This window comes from Myotis davidii, unplaced genomic scaffold, assembly GCF_000327345.1.
Source record: "Myotis davidii unplaced genomic scaffold, ASM32734v1 scaffold1094, whole genome shotgun sequence".
Lineage (NCBI taxonomy): Eukaryota > Metazoa > Chordata > Mammalia > Chiroptera > Vespertilionidae > Myotis > Myotis davidii.
Genome location: NW_006285318.1, coordinates 352,813 through 370,900, shown reverse-complemented (window position 1 = coordinate 370,900; position 18,088 = coordinate 352,813). Strand labels below are relative to the sequence as shown.

The following is an 18,088-nucleotide window of genomic DNA, read 5'->3' as shown; positions in this document are numbered from 1 at the left end:
TCCTCGCCCCTGCGGCTTGCCCCGCTGAACCTGCTGGGACTTTGGCGGCCGTGGAAGTAGAGGGAAGAGATCGGTGCCGGGAAAATGGTCACGCGATTCTAGGCCCGGTATTGCGGCGGTGGGGCTCGGGAGGTGAAGGTCAACTCTCCGCAGCACGTGTATGTGGGGTGCCTGGGTGGACTCTCTCGGGATGAGAAGCGTAGAGTTGTCGTCGGTAAGGAGAGGGGCACACCTGGAGAACGGGCAGATGAAAGGGTCTGCACAGCGTAACCGTTGATGGTACCTCTTCACAGGGCCTGGTCGCCGTTATAACCGGAGGCGCCTCAGGCCTAGGACTGGCCACAGCGGAGCGACTGGTGGGACAGGGGGCCAGTGCTGTGCTTCTGGACATGCCCAGCTCGAATGGGGAGGAGCAGGCCAAGAAGTTAGGGAAGAGCTGCGCCTTTGCCCCAACCGACGTAAGTGGGGTCACTTCACCCCCCGCCCCCCCAGGCACCAACCTGGGAACCCATGGGTCCCTCCCTCCCATAGGCTGCTGCTGTCTGTGTGAGGGTTGGGCCCATCTCCTTTTCTTAAAAACAAAAGTTTTATTGATTTTTAGAGAAAGAGGAAGGGAGAGGGAGAGAGACAGAGAAACATCCATGTGAGAGTGAACCATCCATCAGCTGCCTCCTACCTGGGATTGAGTGGGCCACCCAGGCATGTGCCCTGACCAGGAATCGAACTGTCAACCTTTTGCTGCACTCTACCACACCCAACCAACTGATCCACACTGGCCAGGGCAACCCATCTCCTTTTCCCTTCACAACAGTGGGGATGGGGGTTGGACATGTCATGATCTCCTGGAGGGGATATGTATAGTTTGAAAAACTCATAGTGCCCTGTAATTTTATATGTACAAAGTTGAAAAACTTTCATGAAAAAAACTACAGACAGTAAAGCTTGATGCAATCATCTTAGCAGGTAGGGGCACAAGAAAGCTAGTCTGTCTTCATATCACTAATTCTCAAAACAGTGCTCTGATTCACAGCAATTGAGAATCTCCACTCATATGTGAAATTATCAAAAGAGGGCATAGATTTAAAAAAACGGTTTGAAACACTGCTCTGTAGTACCTGACATTTTCAGCTTTCTCCACTTTTCTCTTGGCCTCTCCCTTGCTTATATAATTCTGCTGCCCCTCCCATAGGTTTAGTGGGGAGTGTGTGTGCTGGGTGATGAGTCCCTCCTCCACTTCTCCTCCTGAAGGTGACCTCAGAGAAGGACGTGCAAGCAGCTCTGGCTTTAGCAAAAGAAAAGTTTGGCCGTGTGGATGTGGCAGTCAATTGTGCAGGGATTGCGGTGGCCCTCAAGACATACAACGTAAAGAGGAACCAGGCCCATACCTTGGAGGACTTCCAACGAGTTATCAATGTGAGGCCTTGGAGATTCTCTAGGTCCTAGAGTCTAGGGGTAGGAATAAGATCTGTTGGGCTGTGGGTGCTCCCAAAGCTTTTAAGGGACAAAAGCCTGCCTCTCCCTCAAGTTCTAACCATGTCTCTACTGGTCCTCTACGTCAGTGGTCGGCAAACTGTGGCTCGCGAGCCACATGCGGCTCTTTGGCCCCTTGAGTGTGGCTCTTCCTAAGCCTTAGGAGTACCCTAATTCAGTTAATAACAATGTACCTACCTATCTAGTTTACGTTTAAAAAATTTGGCTCTCAAAAGAAATTTCAGTCGTTGTACTGTTGATATTTGGCTCTGTTGACTAATGAGTTTGCCGACCACTGCTCTAGGTGAATCTCATAGGAACCTTCAATGTGATCCGCCTTGTGGCTGGTGAGATGGGCCAGAATGAACCAGACCAGGAAGGCCAACGTGGGATCATCATCAACACCGCCAGCGTGGCTGCCTATGAGGGCCAGGTGTGTGAGCAGGGGCAAGGCTTGTGCCTCCTCAGTGACCTGTTGGGGGCCCTCCCACCTATGGCCTTCACTCTTTCTCCAGGTTGGACAAGCTGCATACTCTGCTTCCAAGGGGGGCATAGTGGGCATGACACTGCCCATTGCTCGGGATTTGGCTCCCATGGGCATCCGGGTGATAACCATTGCTCCAGGTAAACCTATTCCCTCCCTGCCACACCTGGGATTGGGTGGGATCCATGGGCAATTGAGAGGGGAAGCAAAGCAGCAGCAGCAGCCGTCCATCACTGGGCATAGGGGAGCACTACAAGTAGGGCTGGGGGCGGGGGTGGGGGCGCTGGGGGACACAGGGTAAACATGAAAGCAAGGGCGGGCCTCTGACTCTGTGTTGTCTAGGTCTGTTTGGCACCCCACTGCTGACCAGCCTCCCAGAGAAAGTGCGCAACTTCCTGGCCAGCCAGGTGCCCTTCCCCAGCCGACTGGGCCACCCTGCTGAGTATGCTCATCTGGTACAGTCCATCATCGAGAACCCATTCATCAATGGAGAGGTCATCCGGCTGGATGGGGCCATCCGCATGCAGCCTTGAAGGGAGGGGGCAGACGAAACACACTCTCTTCCACCCATCCTTCCCCTGGCATACTATACTCCAGCTTGGGAGGAAGCCTGGTAGCCATTTTGTAACTCTGCCCACTAATCACCTTCTGTGCCTAATAAAGTCTATTTCTTACAGGAAGTGGGCAGTGCTGTGTGCTGGGGGAACTGACATGGGGGAAAAGGTGAATGGGTGAAGACTGACAGATGCACAGATCCCAGGGGTGACATGGGAAAAGCAGTGCCTCACACCTTTGGCTCCTATTCTAACACGTGGCCTTGATTTTAGTGAACAACTTTATTACCTACACTCACAGGTAGGGGTAGTGGCTCTGCTATCTTCCTCTGGGAAATGGAAGGGGATCTGCAGCATTTTCTTCAAACTGCTAACTTCTATGGGCTTCATGTGGGAGGGGGAAGGAAGAAATGACCATCTTGAACTCAGCGGCCACTGTTGTTGAACTGGAGGTTATATGGGACTGCAGATTGACCGGTGTAGATCACTGAATTCAGGTAATTCTGCCTGTGAAAGAATTGCAGAGGCCTCAACCAATGGGCTTTCCCTTTTCCCCGTCTTTCTGGCCTTCACCATTCCTCCCTAGCCCTTGGCAGCCATCCCTGCTGCCACCCCCTAGAACTTACTGTGCTTTATGGTCATAAGCCAGCTGCTGGTTGAAGGAACCCAGCCCCCTCCGGAATTCAGCACATAGTTGCCTCTCCTGTTCTTCTAGCTCCATGGATGCTTGGGCCAGGCATGCGGCCTGTCTTCCCCATTCGGCATCCCGTGCTTGTTCGGCCCGGCGCTGCACCTCCTTTTCACGCCATTGTGCCGCCTGGGCTTTCTTGATGCTGGTTTGATCCTCTGGAATCACGCCCTTCCCCTTCCCGCCATAGGGCAGGATCCGGGAGGCAGGGGTGGCTATCACAGGTTGTGGGGTGATCTGGGGTGTCTCATTCACTAGGTCACTCTTGATCTGGGTATGGATGTCTTTCAAATTGGCCTCCTGTTCACGCCGATATTCTTGCAGCCGTCGCTCAGCCACCTCAGCTGCCTGGTGGGATCCCCAAATGGGAGAATTTGGGTACCCAACCTCAAGGAACTTTCAGTCACAGGGGAAGGGGAGACATGGCCCTATTCTCCATCTCAAGGGCAGAAGGAACAGAGGGATTGCATGGCCCTTGAATGACCTAAGGTGGGGGAATGGACAGAGAACTTCCCTGCCCTCTGGAAACCTTTAGGCTGAGCAACTGGGGAAGGCAGGGCAGTGTTCTGTTCTCAAGTCAGCCTGAGTCAAGGTGGGGAATGGCATCTTCTGCCCTAAGAGTCCCCTTGGATAAAGGGGGAAGTCCTCAGGGAGATGAGGGATGGTGTTGATTTGAGAATAATTGTGAGGAGAAGCTGTGGCTAAGACTCCCCAGGACTTTGTTCAGGGGGTTAGGGAGGGTTCAGAGTGCTGGATGGCTCAGGCCATACCTGGGCTTTGTGGGTATTGGCCATGGCATACTTCATGGCTATGCGGCAAGACTCCTCCAGCTTGGCCAGCTGGACGGCCCGAGCTTCCACAGCTATGCGCAGCTTCTCACGGAGCTCATCTATACAGAGAAATTTGACCAGGGGGTGAAGCAGGGCCCTGTACTGGCCTGCTTCATTCTGGGTTTGCTCATTCAGCCATTTGTTCAACAAGCATAATTGGTGTGTGTGTGTGTGTGTGTGTGTGTGTATGCATGTTTCGGAGTGGGGGTAATATCCTAATTGGAGGCATGTAGAGTGATCTACTCTGTCAGGCTAAGGGTGGCCAAAGCGGCAGTAACAAGGATTTCTCAAGTGCCTAACTGAAAGGTGCCTCCAGTGGACCTGGATCCCAGTGCCAGCTCTTCTGTTGCTTCTGAGCTGTGTGATCTTGGGGAGATCACTCCATCTCTCTGAGCCTCAGTCTAAGAGCCATGTGTTGGGTTCTGAGGACACCAAATTGATTTTTAGAGAGAGAGGAAGGGAGAGGGACACACAGAGAGAAACATCGATGAGAGAGAAACACCATCAATCAGCCACCTCCTACACACCCCCTATTGGGGATCGAGCCCAAAACCCGGGCATGTGCCCTGACTGGGAATCAAACCATGACCTCTTGGTTCATGGGTTGACCCTCAACCACTGAGTCACACTGACTGGGTTTATGGGAACTTTAGACAGTGGGTGAGAGGACGGCTCCCAGGAAAAGGTGATCCTTGAAATACAGGTTGCCAAGAAGCAAAGGGCATTTCAGGCCACTGGCATAACCTGAGCAAAGGTATTAACACTTAAACCTACCACACTGGTCTTACAGTTTCTAGAGCATGCCAGACACTCCTGCCTCGTGGTTTTGCAAAAGATGTTACTCTTGGCTCAGCTTTCTTGCTTCCCTCAGTCTTTACTCAAATGTTTCTGCTTCAATGAGGTCTTCCCTCTCTCTCCTACCTAGAATGACAACCTGCGTACCTCCAACATTTATTTCCCTTCCCTGATTTTTCTCCCTAGGATTTGTCACCATCCAATATATTCTACATTTAAAATTATTTTTGCCTATTGCCCGTCTCTCTCCTCACTAGAAGGTAACCGGAGCGGGGAGCAAACCCACAGCCCAGGTACACGCATCCTTGACTGGGAATTAAACCTGTGACCCTTTGGTGCGTGGGCCGACACTCTAACCACGGAGCACACTGGCCAGGGCTAAACTGATTTTCTTGAAGGCATAGTTCTGTGGGCTTCTGGAGGGTGCCTGCCTTGTTTACTTTGGTCTTCAACTGATCATTCAGCAACGATTTATTGAGCTCCCTACACAGTGGTAGGCCCTGTACTAGGCAACTGGCATACAGGTGTGCAAATGAGACATATGGATCATCTTTAGTGAGCCAACATTTTGGGGAGAAGACTGACATCTACAAATACTTTCAGAGTTAGTTACATCTGCAAGTGGTACATCAGAACAGAATGCTGTATAATAGGGGTAACTGAAAGGTGAGCAGTATGAGTAAAGAGATGGTCCTTGCCCTGGAAAGGCTTACTCAAATGGAAGAGGACGATGTGGCCACAGATAATGTCATAGTAATGGTAGCTACTGGTCATTGAGCACTGACTTAAAACCCTTAAGTGATGACCCACTGCCTACACAATAAAGTCACAATGCCTTAGTTTGGTGTTCTCTCTTCCTCCGAACTCTCAATCCTGGACTGCACTGATACTAAACTGTGTGTGAATCCTAAACCAGACCATTCACAGACCCAGTGCTGCAGACTGTGCTGCACACACAGAATCTCATTTCATCCTCACGTGAGCTCTGTGCCATGGATTCATTCCCATTTTAAAGGCAAGGAAGCTGAAGCACAGAGAGGAAAATTCATTTGCCCAAACCAGCTAGTAAATGGCAGAGCTATTAGGTCTGTCTTCTCTTTACTGTGCTGCCTCCAGGTAATGAAATGCTAGGATTGTCCAGCTGGCGTGGCTCGGTGGTTGAGCATCGACCTATGAACCAGGAAGTCATGTTCGATTCCCAGTCAGGGCACATGAGGGTTGCGGGCTTGATCCCCAGTGTGGTGTGTGCAGGAGACAACCAATCAATGATTCTCTCTCATCATTGATATTTCTCCCTCTCCCTTCCTTTCTGAAATCACTACAAATATATATTTTTTTAAAAAAGAAATGCTAGGCTGATGGGGACCAATGGCTATACTGTCAGTTACTGAAGAAAGTCAGGGAGCTTGAGGTCTGATCAATCTTTCAGCAGCAGCCCTAGGGGTAATTGGACCTTCTCTCCGCCCCTGATCCCCCCTCGCCCCCCCACCACCTCCAGTTCTGGTCTCCTGGGTGCTTGGGACTTTTTCCTACCAGGCCTCAGGTCTCAGCCTGGAGGGCCCAGCTACTTACTGGTACGCCTTTCATCAGCCCTGGCTTGCTGTTGCTCCTGTATCTGCTTATCCAGGTTGTGCCTCAACTGCTCCTGCTGCATTCTTATGATCGCGGCCCTCTCTGGGTCCTCCCCAGAGAAGTATTGTAGGCTGGATGGGCTATATTGGGCATCACTGTCAGGGTGAAGGGCTTGAAACCCCTTCCAGAGTTGGTCTGAACCCCAAAGGTTAAATTCATGCTTATTCTTGAGCTGTTGTTTCTGCTCGCGAAACTCTTGGACTTTTTTGGCCAGGCGACGTGTCCGTTCTGCGTCTTCCTTTTCTAGCATCTGCGCTACCATATCATAGTGGACCTGGGCGGTACCTGGGGGTGGTGGGCAGGGACATGGAGGAAGCCCCACGGGAGGGACAGAGCTCACTCAGCATGGCCCCTGCCCCCAAGGCCCACCCGGTTTGTTCCACCCCCAGGCCTCAAGGCCCCACTTGGAGGCAGAACTGCCTTACTTAGTCCACTCAGTCCCATTCATTCTCCTCCTTGGCAGGCCTCTGGCCTTGGGCTTTTACCGTAAGCTTCTTCCTTGCACCGCTCTCTGATCTCCCGAAGCTTCCGCTCTTCTACCTGGCTGTTCAGGGTTCCAACATCCACCTGATCCCAAAGAAATTAGCTAAATTGTGGCAGAGGCCCAGCAGCAGGCCTTACTCTGCTCAGAAATCCTGTTTAAAAATCCTCCTATCGATTCCTAATACCTACTGGATAATAGTGTTGCACCTATAGCCCGGCCAGCATGGCTCAGTGGGTGAACATTGTCCTATGAACCAGGAGGTCACGGTTCAATTCCCGGTCAGGGCGCATGCCTGGGTTGCAGCTTGATCCCCAGAAGGCGGCATGCAGGAGGCAGCTGATCAGTAATTCTCTCTCATCATTGATGTTTCTGTCTCTCTCTCTCCCTCTCCCGTCCTCTCTGAAATCAATAAAAATATATTTCAAAAAAATAGTGTTCCACCATCTCAGCATGGTTCGGAAGCCCCTCGATAATCTAGCTCCTGCTCGTTCTCCAACCTCATCTCGGTACCCTCTCCTCTGTCCCACCCTCAGGAGCTCCACGCTTACAGTTTCCTGCACATCTTAGTCCGTTTTGCATAGACAGCTTTTGCTCTGGCCACTTAGAACATTTTTCATCTGTTCTTTATGGAAACCTATTCATCCCTTCAGCACAGGCTTCACTTTCCTGACCCCTCCAGCAGGTGTACTCCCACAGGATCTCAGACCCACTGTCCGCATTATATTGAAGTTGGCCTCTCTTGGTGATTTCCTCCCCCAGACTGTGAGTCCATTAAGGGCCGAGATTGGGCCTCAGCTTTGTGTCGCTCCTGTGCAACCCACTGCTTGGCACAAAGCAGGCCCTAGGAAGTGCTGGCCAACAGGATCTTAGTCACACCCCTCAAGCCTCAGCCAACCACTTACTTGGGTCAGGCACTCTGCTCTGGTTGACAGGGCTGCCACCCTAAGTTAATACCTCAACATTTCCTTTAGCCTCCGAGGAGGAGCTTAGAGCTCAAAGACCTGGGACTCATCCAAAACTACACACAATACACAGCAGACCTGGCCTTGAGTGAAGGTGTGGGGTCTTTTCCACAATACATGCGGCATCCTCCCTTCACTCACGCCCTAATCTATTTTTTCTTAAACTACCAATGTTTTCTCTTTATTTTGATTGTAATTCATTCATTTAAACTGTTTCAAAACTGTGCAAAGGGGAATACAGTTTAGTGAAGAATGTGTCCCTCCCATCTCTGCCCTTCAGCCTCGCTAACAGTCTCTTATGTAGCCTTCCAGATAGAGTTTAGGCATATGCAGTACCAATATCCTTTGGACTTCTTTTGGTTCCATGTTACTTGTCTTTCAACAACCAGGCCTGTTGGCCCAGAGCTGACTGGAGAAGAGTCAGCTGTCACAGCTCTTCTTCCCCAAGTCTCTTCCCCTGCAACCCCAACCACCTTCCCAGGCCCTTCCTGTGCCTACAGGTGGGTGCTTTCTCTCCCTCTCCTTCCTTTCCATCCCCAGGGCCTGCTCAAATGAGGGAGGGGACCCAACCAGTGTGCTCAGTGGTTGAGTGTTGACCCATGAACCAGGAGGTCATGGTTCCATTCCCGGTCAGGCACATGCCCGGGTTTCAGGCTCGATCCCCAGTACAGGGCGTGCAGGAGGCAGCAGATCCATGATTCTCTCTCATCATTGATGTTTCTATCTTTCTCTACCTCTCCCTTTCGCTCTGAAATCAATGAAAATGTATTCAAAACAAAACAAAACCCCCAAAAACATATTTTTTAAAATTCAGGGAGGGGGGGGGGTTTTTTTTTGGGGGGGGGGGGTAACAGGCACTGCTATGTTCCTCTCCAGGGGCAAAAGTGAGGTGGCTCTGGGTCCCAAGAAAGACCCACTGCCCACTCACCCCCATGGTTCGGGTGCGCACATCAAGGAATCGTTTCTGTCGCTCCATTTCGCGATTTCGTCTAGCCTCAATGGCTGCCACCTCCTTGGGATCAGGTGGCACGCTGTAAGGAAACATCTGGAGAAAGAGTGAGGTAGGATGCCCCATCAGAGCTAGACCCCACCCCCATTCCTTTCTCCCCATAGTATCTCACCGGTTGGTTAGTGATTCCTACTGATTTTACTTCCTGATATATTTCATATTCGTATCCCCCATCTCTGCTGTGGCCACCTGAATTCAGGCCTCACAATCTGGAGCCCCACCTGCTGGATTTAGAAGAGTGTCTCCATGACCTGCTCCCTGCTCCCCTTTGTAAGTCTCAAACTTACAACACTCTCCCTTTCACTTATGCTTTATTCCGTTTTCCTCATTTCAGCAAATGGCACCACCATTACCCCTTTATTTATTTTTATTATTCTGCAGTCAAATGAAAAGCTACAGGGCTTAAAATTGCCTGTGTCCCTTCATACTTAGGGCAGCCCATTTTGGGCACGTAGCCAGCCAAAGCCACAGCTCAAAACATTGCGCAAACATAAATCTTATCATGTCCCTCAGGCAGTCTGCGCTAAGACTGACAAAATGTGTTTCTAAGGGCACAGAGCCCTTTGGCCATTAGGAAATCATCCTAACAGAGAGAGAGAGCTCAGCTAATCTGAGGCAAGAAATCAGATTTGGGGTTTTTGAAGTAGATTGGAATCTAAAGCTTGAAATATTCATACCTTACATTTTTAAAAATTTTACCGTGTTTCTCACCTGCTTAAAACACTCCACTTGCCTTCTCACTGCACTTAGAATCAGATCCAAACTCCTAGACATGAGCTTCCAAGATCCGCTTCCTGCACACCCCTCCAGCTCATCTCATGCCAGCAGCACCCCTGCTTACAGCGCCCCAGGTGCAAAAGTGGGTGAGTCCTCTAAAAACACAGCTGTTCCCACCGCAGGGCCTTTATCCACAGTTTTGTTTGGAATGCCTTTCCTACAGCTAGTTCCCATCTTAAAAAAACATTGTGCCCTGGCCTATTCAGTGGTTGGAGCACTGGCCCTCGGACCTAATGGTTGCTGGTTGGATTCCCAGTCAAGGGCGCATACCTGGGTTGCAGATTCACTCCTTGCTCCTGTAGGGGTGCATGCAGGAGGCAATCAATTGGTGAGTTTCACATTAATGTTTCTCTCACATTGATGTCTCTATCTCTATCTCTATCTCCATCTCTATCTCTATCTCTATCTATCTCTATCTCTCTCTATCTCTATCTCTACCTCTATCTCTATCTTCTTCCTCCCTTCCACTCTCTTTCAAAATCAATGAAAAAAATATCCTCGGGTGAGGATTAAAAAACACACAACCAGCCCTGGCCAATTTGGTTCAGTGGATAGAGCGTCAGCCTGCAAACCAAAGGGTCCCAGGTTCAATTCCAGCTAAGAGCATGTACCTAGGTTGCAGGCTCCTACCCAGCCTGGACTCTGGTCAGGGCTCATGCAGGAGGCAACCAATCGATGTGTTTCTCTCACATCAGTGTTTCTCTCTGTCTTTCCCTCTCTCTTAAAATCAATGAGGAAAAAAAAAATCCTCGGGTGAGGATTTAAAAAAACACAACCATTTTGTAACTGTGAAATATTAGATACACACAGGAGAATATATATAACCTGTATGTAAGTTAGGAAGCATGATAAAATAGAGACCCATGAACCAACTCTCCAACTTAGGAAATAGAACATGATCAATATTATCTGTATCTCTTCTCCCTTATCCTTACCCTGAGATATAACCATTGTCCCAAATGTTACCACTCCCTTACTAATATGCATTCATACACTGTGTGTACCATTCCCCGAACAACATTTTAAAACATTTTCTCGTCTTGGGACTTTATAGAATATCACGAAGAATGTATTATTTTACATCTTGCTTTTTTTCACTCATGTTCATTCTATCATTTAACAAATACTTGGGAAGTGCCTCAGTGTCACTCTTCTAAGCATTGGGAGACATCAAGGAGCATAAGTGATAAAAAGCTGAGTCCTTGTGGAGGTTATTTTCTAGTGGGGCCAGACACACAATACAACAAAGAGTACATTAAACAGTTTGTAAGATGATGATAAGTGCTATGGGAAAAAATATAGAGCACGATAAGGGGCAATGAAAGTGCCAAGGAAATAGAAGGGGGTGTTTCAATTTTAAATATGAACATCAGGGGACACATAACTAAGAAGGTAATATTTGATTGAATACTTGAAGAAGTTGAAGGAGTCATCTATGCAGCTATCTAGGAAGAGAACACTTCAGGCAGAGGGAACAGCAAGTGTGAAGGCCTTAAGATGGACACACATTTGCCCAACCGGTGTGGCACAGTGGTTGAGCATCGATCTATGAACCAGGAGGCCACAGTTCGAATCCCGGTCGAGGCATATGATGTTTCTCTCCCTCTCTCCCCCCGCCCCCAAATTGTGGGCTGTATCCACAGTATGTGTGAGGGGGTAGGGGGGATGGCGCAAGAGGCAGGTGATCAATGATTCTCTCTCATCATGGATGTTTCCATCTCTCTCTCCCTCTCCCTTTCCTCTCTGAAATCAATAAAAAAATATACTTAAAAAAAGATGGACACACATTCAAGGGAACAGCAGGAGGCAACTGTGTAAGCAAAGGAGAGGTAGGTAGGAAATGTCATTAGAGAGATAATGCAGGGGCTAGAGCATGTAGGACTTTGCAGACCATTGGAAGGCTGTGGCTTTCACTCTGAAACAGGCAGCCATGGGAGGGATTTGAGCAGTGGAAGTGATATGTTTTGCTTTTGATTTTTAAAGGACAACTCTGGTTGCTGTGTTAACAATAGACTGGGATTAGGGGAGGCATGGCTACAAGCCAGAAGACCAGACAGGAGGCTATAGCAGTCGTCTAGGCAAGAGATGATGGTGACTCACACCAGGTTGGGAATAGCAGAGGTGGTGAGAAGTGGTCACATTCTGGATATATTCTGAAGGCAGAACTGATAAGACTTTCTGATGGATTGGATGTGAGGTGTGAGAGCAGTGTCAAGAATAACTTCAAGCCTGGCTGGTATTGCTCAGTGGACTGAGCGTCGTCCTATGCACCAAGAGGTCGCTGGTTCGATTCCTGGTCAGGGCACATGCCTGGGTTTTGGGTTCGGTGCCTAGTAGGGGGCATGAAGTAGGCAATTAATGTCTCTCTCCCCATCTCTCTTCCTCTCTCTCTCTCTAAAACCAATAAAAACATATTTTAAAAAAGAATAACTTCAAGGATTTGGGCCTACAGAAGGATTATACATCTTTATCTCATTGCCCTCAAGTTTAGCCACATGATTTGCTTTGCCCTTTCCAGTGAGAGAATTGACATATGTCATTGCCAAGCAGAACTAAGAGCCATTAGGTGATAGCCACTTTTTCTCTTCACTCTCTGCTATGAGACTGGTAAGGGCTGCTCCTTCAGCCTGGGTCCTGGAGTAGTGACATAGAGCAGAGATGCAGCCAACCCAAGAAGCAGGAGTGAGAAATAATTTTTTTGTTTTTTAAAATTTTTTTAAATGATTTCAGAGAGCAAGGGAGAGGGAGAGAGATATAGAAATATCAATGATGAGAGAGAATCATTGATCGGCTGCCTCCTGCATGCTCCCCCTATTGGGGATTGAGCCCACAACCCGGGCATATGCCCTGACTGGCAATTGAACCGTGACCTCCTGGTTCATAGGTCAACACTCAATAAATGTTGGTCTTTATAAGCTTTTGAGATTTTGGGGTTGTTTGTAACCCCAGCATAATTTAGCTTATCCTGACTGATATAAGGGAATCTACAGCTATAAGGCAATAGGAGGCCTCTAAGGGAGTAGTGAGTGTAGATGGATAAGAATGTCCTAGGGGAGACAGGGAGAAGAGGAGCCAGCACTGTAGGCTAAGGAGGAATGGCCAGTGAGGTGGAAGAAAACCCAGGAGTGTGGTGTCAGAGAAACCAAGTGAAGAAAGTGCTTTTGGGAGGAGAGAATGAATGGCTGATAATGGGTTAAGAGGAGAACTGAGAACTGTGTGTACTTAATAATATGAGGATTGCTGATGACCATGACAAGAACATTTTTGGTAGACTTGTGGGGATGAAAGCCTGATTGTAGTGGTTTCAATAAAGACAAGGACTCTGTGGCCCAAATAACCCAGTTTATTTATTTTTAGTTGCAAGAGAAAAAGAGGGCGGAGGAATCTGTAGATTGCAAGAGACTTATATATACAAGTGGGAAAGTTTCTGTAGCATATACCTAGAAGTGGAAGTGCTGGATCCCAGCACTTAAAGTATATTTAACTTTCAAGATAATGCTAACTTGTTTTCCGAGGAGATTGTACCAACAGTGTATAAAAACTACAGTGTAGCCTGGTCGGTGTGGCTCAGTGGTTGAGCGTCAACCTATGAACCAGGAGGTCATGGTTCCATTCCCAGTCAGGGCACATACCCAGGTTTTGGGCTCTATCCCAGTGTGGGGTGTGCAGAAGGCAACTGATCAATGATTCTCTCTCATCGTTGTTGTTTCTTTCCTTCTCTCTCTCTCTTTCTCTCTCTCCCTTCCTTTCTGGAATAATTAAAAAACCAAAAAACTACAGTGTATAAAAACGTAGGCACTCCACATCTTCACCAACACTTGGTATTGCAGGCTTTATAATTTTTGCCCATTTGTGCTTATAAAATTAGAATTGATTTTGATTGGAATTTTCCTTATTGCTAATGAGGTTGTACATCTTTTCATGTGTATTTTGGTCATTTTTGTTTACTCTTCTCTGAAGTGCCCATTCACAGCTTTTGTTCGTTTTTTCATTTTTTTAAACTTTACAAGCCCTCAACCCAAGCATGTGCCCTTGACAGAAATGGAACCTGGGACCCTTCAGTCTGCAGACTGACACTCTATGCACTGAGCCCAATCGGTCAGGGCTCATTTTTTAAATAATCAGGTTGTTTGCTCTTTTCTTATTAATTTTATTAGTTCCTTATGTATTCTATACAACAATCATTTGTTAATTTATATGTGGCAAACATCTCTAATTTGTGGCTGGTCTTTTCATTTTATTATTATTATTTAAAGTTTTTATTATTTAAGAAATCCCCTGAGGCCATAAAGATATTCTCCCATATATTCTTCTAAAATTTCTAAAGTTTTGCCTTTCTCATTTAAGTTTTTAACCTATTTGGAATTATATTTTGTATATGGTATGAGAGGTAGGGATTCAATTTGATTTGCCCCCAAGCTCCATTTCCTGTCATATTGCTGTCCTTTGATCATTTTATTCCCTCAGCCTGATGATGACTGTTTATCCAAGTTGAACTTCATTTATGGCTCCTCTGCTAGATTCTGTCAACCAAACTTTCTCACTTTCTTGCACCTGTCCTAAGACTAAGACTCTTCTCAGCCTCAGGACTAACCCCAGCCTACTCATTCCATATGTCACCACAATACTTACATTGTGGTGACATATGGAATGAGTTACTAAAGGGAAGATTCCATAGATATTTTAAGCTTCTTGGACTGCTAAGGCCATGGCCTTAGTAATGAGTAGGTTTAAGGTGATAGGAAGATGAAGGGATGGAAGAGAGGGATATAAAAGATAGGGAATAGAGAGGGGGAAAGGAGAGGGTAGAGTTGCGGGGGCAGCGAAAGAAGGGGGAAGCAAAGGATGGGGCAGAAGGGGATGGAGAGGAGGGCAAAGGATAGAGATGAGTCATGAAGAGGAAGATAGGAAGTGGGGAGAAGAGAAGGATAAAGGGTTCATACAAAATACCTTTTTCAGCAAGGACTCCCAACTTTGAAGCTCCTAGTTGGGGTCCTGCTTCAGGTGCCAACAAGTGGCTCAGATCCACGTCTGCTCTTGGGCTACAGCGTCAGTCTGTGAACTCTGCTTGGAAGAACCCAGGGGGCGCGGGGGAGAGAGATGGGATAGGGTTGAACCTCTGGACAGCCCGTATCCCTGTCGCTTGAGTACCCTTATCTCCCTTTACACCCCATTTCCCTTCACACCTCGTCCAACCTCGAACTTCATCCCCTTCCGCCTCCGCCCACCGCAAGGTCTGAGTTCACAGAACACCGAATCCTCCCGCTGGCCCCTCCTTCCCGTACAGTCCTTCCCGACCCTGTCCTTGTTTGAGCTTTGTAACCGGGCAGGCGGCAGCCACAGCCGATTTCCCACCTTCCTCCTGCCCCGGAGGGCATAACCCTACTGTGATTTCTGACTCGTCTCAGCAAGTTTGACTTGCGATCCCTCGCGTCTGCTGTCTCCGATGCGATGTGGTCTGTTTGCGGCGACTCTGTTGCCGAGCAACAAGGAAGGGGGCGGGCCCTAAACGCTTGTCGTAAGCTCGTACCCTGGCAACGGGTCAACAAAACTTTCACGCCAGCCGGAAAGCCCTCCTCCCCGGTTCCGGCCAGCGCCGGAAGCCGGAAATCCCGTTTGGCCTGGACTCATGCTCGCGAGGTTTGCTCTCCGCCCGGCTTGCACCGCGGTGTTTCCCGCGCAGGCTACTCCAGTCCCCGGCGTACGGCGCGGCCATTCGTACCGCCGCCGGCGCCGCCGCCGTCATGGGTTTCCTGAAACTGATTGAGATTGAGAACTTTAAGTCGTACAAGGGGCGACAGATTATCGGACCATTTCAGAGGTTTACCGCCATCATCGGACCCAATGGCTCTGGTGAGATTACCCTGCTGCGGCCCTGCGCACATCCCGCCCTGGACCCCTCTCCAGTATCATAGTACAACCCAGCCCATGCCACCTGAAATGTCGCGAATTGTAACAGGTTCCTCGCCCCTCCTTCGGCGGTACGGCCCAAAGCCGCTGTCCCGGCTCGGGGGCTCTGACTTGAACCTCTTCCCTAGGTGTCAGTTGCCCGCTCTTTACGCGCCCCCCACTCCAGCCCGAGTGGTACGCTCCGCCCGGTATGTTCCCCTTTCCTCTGCCCCCCTCCCGCCAAAAGTGGTCCAAGTCCGCTGGCAGCTGGATCCCCTCCTTGTATCAACCCTCTGGAAGGTGTGGGACTGCTGGTACCCCTCCCGTGGCCTCCGGTCCCAAGCGGTACATTTAACCCGTCCCGCCTCACATTGGTACGCTCCGATTTCGCCCCCCTTTTTTTGTGTGCTCTCTTTCGGAGGCGGGCAATTTTGAATTTGAGACCCAGCGCTGGCGTCTCCAGAGTGCTTGGGGTCTCCATCCCCGGCCGCCCTCCCCAGCTCAGAGGTGGATATGCCTCGTTCTCGCCCCTGTGCTAGCACTGAAACCGCTAAAAAGTCAGAACTTATTCAAGCTCACCAAATTAACCGAGTGCTTACTGTTTTATAAGGAGTTATCAAGATGCTGCGGAAATAGCGCAGAATAGAATAAGCCATGCTCCCAGGAAAGTTACGTAATCGAGAAAGAGAAAATAGAATCTTTTGCAGCTGCGATAAGCGCTGTGCCGGAAATGAGACCAGACCGGTAGATGTTATCGAGCGACTTGGGTGGCTGGGTGGCGTCAGTAGTTAACAATACTGTATTGTATATTTAAAAGTTGCTAAGAGAGTAGATCTCAAACGTTCTCATCACAACAAAAAAATTGTAATCATGCGAGGTGATGGATGTCAGCTAAACTTACTGTGGTGGTCATTTTGCAATATGTACAAATATGGAATCATTTTATTGTACACCTGAAATGAGTAACATGTTATGTCAGTTATATTTCAATAAAACGGGGAAAAAAGAAAGGGTGGTCAGGTCAGGCCACTATTTCATATCTTAACTTCCCATTTCTAAATGATACACGGGTGTGTTTCACCCATCTACCCTCTCAAGAGTTTGTTTGGAATCCTGCTGTGCTACTCCAGCCTGGAGTTGCTCTAGCTAAATCATTCACTAGTCTGAGGTGGCTGCCTTTATTGAAGCAGCTCTAACTGTGGACCTCCCTTGGAGTCTTGCCTGTTTGGCTCTCAGTGGAGAGCAGGGTTTCTCAACAGCTGCACTGTTGACATTTCCAGTGAGGTGATTCTTTGCTGTGGGGTTGGCCCTGTGCATTTCAGGCTCTTTAGTGGTATCCTTGGCTTCTACCCTCTGGATGACAGTAGCACCCCAGCATCCCCAGACGGGACAACAAAGAATGTCTCTGGACATTGCTAAATGCCCCCTGGGGGTTGCAAAATGACTCCCCCTACCAACCTCTTGAGAACCACTGACTGGCTTAGAGGGCTAATGCTTGGGGTTCCGCTCCAGTTTCTTAGAATTGGAAAGGAGGCAAGAGGCACCTCTTGTCATTTGGTCCCCTCAATATGGGTCGGTAGATTTGTATACCTGGCTGTTCTGAAAAGGTCCTGGGCCTGACCTCCCCTCTTACCCTTATTCTTCAATGCCCACATCCATGAGGCATTCCTTGATTCCCCTCAGTGAATTGCTCTTCTCCTCCGGCACACAGTAGGCACTTGCTACACATTAACATTTTTCTCCTATCTTGTATCCATAGTATGTTTTTGTATCTTTATTACTGGTCTAGGAGTGTCTCAAAGAAGACATTTCTTAAAACTTTTTGTCACTGTTCAGCTCATAATGCATGTTATAAAAATGTTTATAATGTTGAATGATTGTGAGTAGGCCGGCCTTTGTGAGATGTCCTTAAGTCTGGGGAGAGCATGGGAGAAGCCCTAAGGTTACAAATGAGCGTCTAATAGGCTGACTATTAGAGCGTCTAGTCCTGCTGTGATGAGGGAGACATTGCTGAGTCAGGCTTGTTAGAATGGGACTGCCATTTATTGAGCACCTACTGTGTGTTGAGTACTTTATTTATTGGGCCCTTTTACATTGAAATTCTCACAGTGACCCTAAGAGGGAGATCCCATTATCTATGTTTTGTATACGAAGAGGCTGAGGCACTAAGAGTTGCAATCACTTGCACACTGATTCCCAGAGCCAGGGCTAGAACCTTTGCTTGTCCAAACCTGTGCTCCTGCCACTCCAATGGAGGACTATATGCCAAGGATTGTTTGAGATGTTTTACCCATGAGTCATGGTTTCTCACATTTTCCAGGTGAGGTCAGCTAAGAAATAGTGAAACTAAATACAACCTAATCTATTGGACTAGAACCCAAGCTTTTTTTTTTTTAATCTTTATTTTTTTTGAAGCTCTTTATATAGATTTAAAAACTTAACAACTTAATTGTTGAATGTTGAACCAAATATGATTCTTTGCTGTCTTTGTAAAAAATTATCTGTATTACAGAT

The 18,088-nt window shown here is 48.3% G+C and overlaps 3 protein-coding genes across 6 annotated transcripts in view; 2 read left to right on the top strand and 1 right to left on the bottom strand.

Moving 5' to 3' along the window:
• The first annotated feature begins 54 nt into the window (after positions 1 to 54).
• On the top strand, positions 55 to 2,634 carry HSD17B10 (hydroxysteroid (17-beta) dehydrogenase 10). Of its 3 annotated transcripts, none has more exons than XM_006756136.2 (6): positions 55 to 132; positions 294 to 458; positions 1,249 to 1,413; positions 1,775 to 1,903; positions 1,986 to 2,094; positions 2,297 to 2,634. In XM_006756136.2, the coding sequence occupies exons 2-6, from the start codon at positions 390 to 392 to the stop codon at positions 2,485 to 2,487; spliced, it is 663 nt and encodes a 220-aa protein (XP_006756199.1). In that variant the 5' UTR covers positions 55 to 132; positions 294 to 389; the 3' UTR covers positions 2,488 to 2,634. The 3 variants fall into 3 exon arrangements, with proteins under 3 accessions (XP_006756199.1, XP_006756197.1, XP_006756198.1); XM_006756134.2 differs by having other exon boundaries at positions 63 to 214; XM_006756135.1 differs by having other exon boundaries at positions 66 to 138.
• An 80-nt stretch (positions 2,635 to 2,714) lies between these two features.
• On the bottom strand, positions 2,715 to 8,969 carry RIBC1 (RIB43A domain with coiled-coils 1). Of its 2 annotated transcripts, XM_015559042.1 has the most exons (6): positions 8,828 to 8,969; positions 6,939 to 7,020; positions 6,394 to 6,738; positions 3,967 to 4,085; positions 3,135 to 3,544; positions 2,715 to 3,015 (listed from the first exon to the last, which is right to left on the bottom strand). In XM_015559042.1, the coding sequence occupies exons 1-6, from the start codon at positions 8,942 to 8,944 to the stop codon at positions 2,934 to 2,936; spliced, it is 1,155 nt and encodes a 384-aa protein (XP_015414528.1). In that variant the 5' UTR covers positions 8,945 to 8,969; the 3' UTR covers positions 2,715 to 2,933. The 2 variants fall into 2 exon arrangements, with proteins under 2 accessions (XP_015414528.1, XP_015414529.1); XM_015559043.1 differs by lacking the exons at positions 2,715 to 3,015; positions 3,967 to 4,085 and having other exon boundaries at positions 3,460 to 3,544.
• Positions 8,970 to 15,322: 6,353 nt separating this feature from the next.
• Positions 15,323 to 18,088, top strand: part of SMC1A (structural maintenance of chromosomes 1A) — a 29,354-nt gene continuing 26,588 nt past the window's right edge. The window contains exon 1 of the mRNA XM_015559026.1: positions 15,323 to 15,538. Coding sequence (XP_015414512.1) covers positions 15,430 to 15,538 — 109 coding nt within the window. The 5' untranslated portion in view covers positions 15,323 to 15,429. The remainder of the gene's footprint in view (positions 15,539 to 18,088) is intronic.